The 7,788-nt window shown below is 46.7% G+C and overlaps 1 protein-coding gene across 1 annotated transcript in view; it reads left to right on the forward strand.

Moving 5' to 3' along the window:
* The first annotated feature begins 1,856 nt into the window (after window positions 1-1,856).
* Window positions 1,857-7,788, forward strand: part of Lrig3 (leucine rich repeats and immunoglobulin like domains 3) — a 49,159-nt gene continuing 43,227 nt past the window's right edge. The window contains exon 1 of the mRNA XM_005357945.2: window positions 1,857-2,333. Coding sequence (XP_005358002.1) covers window positions 2,098-2,333 — 236 coding nt within the window. The 5' untranslated portion in view covers window positions 1,857-2,097. The remainder of the gene's footprint in view (window positions 2,334-7,788) is intronic.

The raw sequence follows: 7,788 nt of genomic DNA on the forward strand, positions 1-7,788 counted from the left end.
CTGTAGGTGGTTGGTAAAAGTGTGTGTGTGTGCGTGCGTGTGTGTGTGTGTGTGTGTGTGTGTGTGTGTGTGTGTGTTATTTAGGAGAAAGTTCTGGACCGGCAACCAGGGTGAGATATCAATAAAAGCACAGAAGTGCAAATTTAATTCATGAAGAAAGTGAAAGTGAGGGTACACAGGAAAAGCAAGCCCTATTGCCAAAATGGTGACAGACTTCTGATTGCCCCTGATATCGCAGGAGCAAGCCAAGGCACTCACATCACATAACGGGCATGTATGTACTGGGATCTCACTTGGTTTGAGAAATTTCGGTGTAGCAAACCTGGTTTTTCTTATGTAAGTTACTCAAGCAACACTAGCCAGGAAAAATCCATAGCCCAACTGCAGTGAACACAATTCTAAGCAGAGATCCTATAATTTTAACTATTGCTTGTCCGTCATTCTAAGATGTGACACAGTTACAGGCAGGTAGAAAGAAGGGGAGGGGACATTTACTTAAAATAGGGTGTGCCAACTCTAGTCTTTCATGTCCCCAAGTATAGCAATGCTCACAGAGGTGATTGGCTACAGTGAACGTCAATGGGCATGGGGTTAAAATCTCAATCCCACCAGCTATTCCTTTCCACATCAACTAGCATGTGAAGCAGTGTCAGCCACAGACATGCGTGGGCAGAGACCATGCAACACTCAGCTTACAGAAACTGAGTCTTAAAATTAGTTCGAGCCACCCCACAACCTATGAGGTATCTCTTTAGGACCTGCCACTGTCCCCAACGAGGGGATAGCAGAGCATCTCTGTGGTCTCCATCACTTCAACACCTTGCTGCCCAGGTTACCTGTAGGAGTGCCCAGACAAACTTCACTCAGAAGTCTTGTAGTTTGATCCTATCTCCTCCCTCAATATACTCCACAGATGGCAAGTATGTTTAATTCTGATAGCCTTTTCAGTCAAGATATGTCATCACCCAAAAGCCAGGTTGACCAAGGTATGTGTATTTTTTTTCTTTCAAGGTCTTAGTGTAGATTACTGCTCTTAGCTATTGGCGGAAACCTGATTGCCAACTCGAGTTTATTAAAGGGTCATTTCCACCCAGTCCCATCCACTGTTAACCAAACTACCAGGTTCAAAATCATATTGTGTCTTGTCTGTCTGTGTATACATACATGCATACATACACACATACATACATGCATGCATACTACATACATACATACATACATACATACATACATACATACATACATACATACATTTGAAATGGGGTCTCACTATGTTGTCCTGGCTGGCCTGGAACTCACAAATCCTTCCGCCTCTGTCTTCCAGGACTGGGCTGCCCGGTTGTGTGTGTGTGTGTGTGTGTGTATGTATGTATGTATGTATCCGATTTGGGGGCATAAAAAGATTCCACTGACATCAATACTAAAACTGTTTTTTCATCAAAGCCTCTGTTTGATCCGCTTGGAACTAAAAAGCTCCCTCACACCAAAACTACTTTGACTGTACTCCCTAAAGTTTCTTCAAGTTAACTCCACCTCTGAGCAGCAGCGGGCTCAGTCCTCCGCTGGCTCGTTTTTGCCCTTCCATTCCATCTGATCTATGGTTCCCAGGGCATAGCGGAGACTTCTGGCTGCAGACGCTGGAAAATGTAACTCGGAATTTCCTACAATCTCAGCTCTACTTTCTCCTGGACGCAGGCCCCGGGGGTTGGAGCCTTGTTATTGTCACGTGGCCGCGGGCTCCAGGCGGGCCAATGGGCGAGCGCCCGCCCGCCTCCGCTGCCCGCCTCCCCGCTCAGCCGCGCCGGGACTTCGCGCCCCGCCGCCCGCCGCGGGCGGAAAAGTTTCTCTGCAGACGGTTGAGCTCTTGGTCGCCGCTCGGGCTGTTCGCACCGCGACTGGCCGTCCTTCGCTGCTGGCTCTCCCGCTGCGCGCGGGCATGCGAGGCCTTGGGTGCCGACCCTGAGCTGCGAGGAGCACGAAGCGGCGATCGGGGTGTCCAGCCCGGTCAGGGAGTCTGTGCTCGTCGGGGAGTGGGGGTAGGAGTTGGCACGAGGCGACGGAGCTCCGGGCCGACCGGAGGCGGCGGGGTGCGCGGCGATGGGTGCTCCCAGGCTCCGAGCGGCCGCGGCGGCGCTGGGACTGCTGCTTTGCGCCGGGCTGGGACGCGCGGGCCCTGCGGAGAGCGGAGGCCACGGAGAGCCGGGGCGGTCCTCGGAAGATGCTGCTGGGCGTCCGTGCCCAGCCGTCTGCCACTGCCTCGGGGACCTGCTAGACTGCAGCCGCCGCCGTCTGGTTCGCCTTCCTGATCCTCTCCCTGCCTGGGTCGTCCGGCTGTGAGTATCAATATCATTCCGGGGGTTGGAGGGGACGGTCCGGCCGAAGGGTGCGGGGCGAGTGGAGTCTATCAAGGCCTGGATATCAGGGTGCAGTGTGCACTGAGTGCGCCCAGGCCGCAAGTGGAACCCTGTGGGGAACTTAAGTCTCCCTCTGCGTCCGCGCAGGTGGGTGCTTGGCTTGCCACTCCAGGCGAGTGTACCGAACGCCCGCGACCGCAGGAGCCAGTCTGCGAGACCCCCGGATTTTACATGTTTTCTTCTGAGTTGATTATGTGGGAAACCGGCCCAACCTTAGCTTCTCAGTTGTTTAGAGTCCCTGCCTGTCCCCAGTTGCTCCATATGTATGCGCCTTTCTAACTCCGCGCCTCAAACTCCTGTTGGTGCTGTCTCTTCCCTCTTTCTTCCCTCTGCTGTGCGTAGTTTCACACTGGCAGACCATCGGCCTCCCTCCCGGGCCACTTTGTAAAGTGTGTTGGTTCCGGTGAGAAGTTGGGTGCGAATTCTGATCTGCCGGTGACCAAAGGGAAGTAGGTTTTCACAACCGACACCTTCTTCTGCAGCAGCTCTAGGAAGGTTGAGGGCCAGCTCCGAGTGCTGTTTGGCGAATTTTAAGCTGAGAGAGGTCACTGCCAACTGTTTGGAAGAACACGGAAGAAAATATTATTTACTTGAAAATGCGAGTTCTTAACAAATGTCAACTCTTTTTTATCTCTTAACCTCTAATTTTCTTAAATTGGAGGGGGGTGTTTAAGCCATAAGCAAAATAAATAAATAAATAAATAAATAAATAAATAAATAAATAAATAAATAAATAAAAATAAGTTGTATGTTATATTAAAAAATAGTTGGCCTGCTTTAAAAAAAATCAAATTGCACTTCATACTTAAGATTCTTAAATGTAGGCCTGGTGGAAATTCTCAGTTCTTTAACAATCGTAGTAGGTCTTGACAATAGTGGCAGCAGCTTTGGTCTGGCAGTTTAAGAAATCGTGTTTTTGAAGCAGCATGCCAGCCTAAATCCTTTCATCGGTTATAAACTGTTGACCATCAAACAAAATGCCTGGTTTAAAAAGCAGTTTAATAAGGAAATAGAATTAACGAGAATTGGATTGATATTTAATGGCTGATTATGGAATGTCTGATGTAGCAGCTTTTATTACTCGTGAAAGGGGAGATAAAGGCTTGAGCCTAAAGCAGGAAGACTTTCAATTAGTTGTGGCTAATTCCATTCAATTGCCTCTTGGGGGTGGGGTGGGGGGAGGTCGCGCTGCTGCGTTCCTGCAGCAGAATGGCCCCGTTGACGACATATGGAATTGAACATATGAGTGCCTGCGGGTAAACACCTATGGATAACAGAGGAATGAGAGAGAAAGCTAAAATGGGGGACTGCCTTTCGCCACGCTTACTAAGTCTCACTTCATCCGGTAGTTTCTCAATGACAGGTGGCCCATTCAATGCTGCCAGTACACGGTATTGTGCTTTACAACTTAGATGCGTTTCAGAAAACCGTGCGGACCTGGATTGGAAGTTGAGTTGAATCGCAAAGGGGGATTCAATACCTATATAAACGTTCTGAAAGGGAGCTGACCTAATTAGGATTTTGTTTTGCAGATGATTTGGTGGCACACTAAAAACAAATTACAGATTATTTGGTTAGCACAGTCTTTAATTACATTTACATTTCCGCCAGTAGTAAATTGTCTCAATACAAGTCCACATTCCTTAAATGTCCGTGAAAATACATTCCACTTGTATAAATAAGCACTTAGTTTCTTGTCAGGGGCCCTGCTGTGATCGCTCATCGACCGGCCTTCCTATTCTTGTACTTGGGTGACTTCTGACCATCTTTGTAGGTGTCACCAAACCTTGTGGTCTTAAATTCTTTATTGCCAGTGTTTCTTTTGTTTGTGTTCACAGCCCTAGAGGTCTGTTCTTCGCCTCAAAGAAGCTCAGAAAGCAACATGCAATTGAGTTCTCCCCCCCTGTTATTTGGTGTATTGCAATAGGCGGTGTAAGCTGCTGCTAGTTAAACCTTACTTAATTACAAAAGCTCTTAAGGAGAAGGCTTCCAAGACCAGGGCGCAAGGAGAGAATGTGTATTGTTAGCACAGCTCTCCTTTTTCCTCGGGAAATTCAAAGAGCAGAAGTTTGTCTTTGGAATAGTTTATGAGAAAGTTCAGGAAAGTATGCTGCTTGCTCTTTGTTTCCTTTGTTGAGTTTGCAGCTTATGAACATCTGTGCTGTGTGTGTGTGTGCGTGTGCGTGTGCGTGTGTGTGTGTGTGTGCGTGTGCGTGTGTGTGTGTGTGCGTGTGCGTGTGTGCACGTGTGTCTCTCACTTTATTCAGTTGTCATTTATTGACACAGGAGTGCCTTGTGTGTATGGAAGGGATGAAGAGTTGGAGCTAAACAATAATAACACTGTACTCACTCGGCTTTTAGAACAAACCTGCAGTTCTTTAATCAAAGTGGCTCTTAAAAAACGTAACTGCTTGGAGCCTCGCTCAAAAATCTTTGAGCTTCCAGAGCTCTGAACCCAAAGAGGAGGGCTTGTTAAAACGCATTAGTTAGCCAAAGGGGGAAAATTGTTTGATTGCCAACTGGAACCTCAAGTGTTATTAGATTCTAGCTGGAATTTCAGATGATGTGTCTTATCACGTGGAAATGTTTGAGCTCTTCACAAGGCTAAGGCGAAAGTCCGAAAGGTAGCTTGTGCTGGCCTCACTTCTTTGGTGTTGGCCTGTTTCGAATCTTCTGGAACTGACTCCAGCTGGGGGTGGGGAGGGAGTCCTAGTCCTTAAGGTTCCCACAGCTGTTCTTCTATATTTTCCAGACCAAACCTCGAGCATAACAGGCTGATTTATGAGTCGCTTTGGACCAGTGTTTTAAAACAGCTACAGCCTGCCTTTGTGTTTTCGGCTCTCCATGTTTCTGCTGAGTTAGCAGCTTGGGCAGGCCTCTGTGGGGTTAAGAAGCTCCAGCTCCTCTGTCTTTGCATTTTCAAATTTGAGTTGGAAGACAGATTTCCAAAAGCAATACGATAGCTGGAACCGAATGTTGTAAAATTAATAATTTTCACATATGCTTGCTCACTTGCTGAGACGAAGAGCGGCTGCCATACACAGGGTTTGACTTTCCCAAGGCTTTGCCCAGTGGCTTTCTGGGTAAACAGTTAATGCCTCACCACCCATACCTTGGCCTCATCACAGCAAATCTCATAAAAAGTCAAGTTTGCCAGGGACAATGTTCTTTCATGGAACTTCACACAACAATGAATCTGCCCTGCTATTGAATGGGTTCTGTCCCAGGTTCAAGAAAACACTGACATTTTATGTCCGGAGTCTCTCAGTGTTCCATCCATAAAAATAATATAGGGAAGATGTAGGAAATGTGGCATGTAGGAAAGAGAGAACAATTACTTCTGAAATGTATATTACTTTAAAATCTAAATCTAGGTAAGTTAAAAGTTCCATGGCTTTAAGTATTTAGCAATAAAAGTCACTTAAGAATTTCTTTTCTTCTCCCACATTTAATGTAGTTTTAATCGTATACAGAGCTCAGGATGGAAGCGTTTGCAATAACTGAAATATGTATGACTGCCAGCTCCTGCTGCCAGACATGAAACCAGCGTCCCCAAAAAGTGCACAGGGCTGCAGGCTGGTTCCCCGGTTTGAAGATCTTTTGTTGGGGGCTGGGGCCTCACCCTATTACTGGAGGAAAACCTTCAGCGCTCAAATCTCATTCCTCCCAGGATTCCCTGTGAAATAATCCTTACAATGAGCTTTTCTTTTCTTTTAATTGAAAAGAAAACCAACTGTCTGAAATGTAAATACCAGATTGCCCCCCCCCCATGCCTTCAAACACAGGAAACAATGGTGGGGTGGGGGTAGGCTCAGCATTCTTGAGTTAAGTAGGTCCAAATGACTGTCTGTGGAGTGAGGCTCATGTCCCAGGTGGGAGACTCTTTTCTTGGTCCTGTTTTAAGCCATGTGGGCAGTCTGTGACTGTCTGGGGGTGCTAAAGGCACACAGGTTTTGTTTGGCCGCCAACGTGAGTTGTTGGGCTCACGGCTTCCTTGATGAACTCCAGATGGACTTGGGCTGGCTGGGCTGTGAGGGGAAAGTGTCTGGCTGCAGCCAGCGTGGTGAGCATGCACAGCAGTGGCTGTAATTGCAGGATTTTTATAGTTTAAAACGGAGCCAGATTCCTTCCCCCCCCCCTTCATGTTATAACTCCTCCAGAACCGATCTACTCATGTCTCTTTCTGTCTGGTAGGTCTCTAGGCAAACAGAGCTTGAATAAAATCCTTGCAAGTTCCTTTTCAGTTTGGTTTAAGGCGAAACACAAAAATCAGGGCTCGCTCTCAAAACGAAAAGCGTGGAAAATGACAGGGTCCTTGATTTCGAGTTGTCGCCTAAGCAAGCAGCGACACCCTTTCTCTGAGTGTGTGATTTCTGTGTTTCTGTTGTCTGTGGGAGGACAGTCTGAGGTAGGTAGCGTGGTTCATGCTTGTCAGCAGCTAACTTTAGTTATCTAAAACTCTGGTTATTTAAACGCCTTCATTTTAAACGCCGAGGAATTAACTTCGGATCAGGCCAGTCTCTTCCAGAGGGGAGCTTCCAACCGCATTGCACGTGAACCACATTACCAGTGATTGTTTCCCCCATTTCATCTTCATTGTGCTGCTTTGGAGGAATGTAGATGGGATGTTGAAACATTTGTTGGATTTTGTTACTCCTGCTCCCCTGAATCTTGATGCTGGGTAAACTTCCTAACCCAGAGCACTGTATGGGTTAGGCGTTACTTTCGGTATTTTGATGCCTATGGGAATTGTTACTAAATTTGCCTGGGCCTTTGAAGGAGAAGAATGTTTCTTTCAGTGACTAAAACGGGGTACCACCTGCCCTGCGTTATTAGATGGTTGTTGTGGTTTAAATTGTGTACTATGGGATCCCATATTGAAATTCAAAGAGTTCTTAAATGTATCCTTTTGAGCATGTACATTCAGAGCCTGTGCACTTACACACAAGCGAACATACCCTGTACTAGTAATCTAGTCCCTTAACTCAGAGAAACAACTAAAATAGCTAACTCCCCATGGGCGTCAACCTCTTCCTTTGGCTGCGGTAAGGACATGGTACTTAATATTTTGATAGTTAAAATGTTTCTTCAGAGTCCTTGTTTCAGTAACCTGCCTAATTAGCAACTTTTCATAGTCTATGATGTCATGTATCAAGTCGAGGGTGGGGAGATAGAAGCAAGCTAAGGTTCATGAAAGGTCTGTTCACCATGTGCCAAAAAACAGCTCTTAAAATGCTTGTGGGCTTCAAGTATTTGAATCCGCCAGCCTCTTAAACGAAATTTGTCCTCAGAGTTTGTCGTTCTGAGCTTGGCATTTGGCTGCCATTTAATTCGTGGACATAGTGGTCCAATTATTTCTCTTCTTGTCACTAGT

Source organism: Microtus ochrogaster, chromosome 24, assembly GCF_000317375.1.
Source record: "Microtus ochrogaster isolate Prairie Vole_2 chromosome 24, MicOch1.0, whole genome shotgun sequence".
Lineage (NCBI taxonomy): Eukaryota > Metazoa > Chordata > Mammalia > Rodentia > Cricetidae > Microtus > Microtus ochrogaster.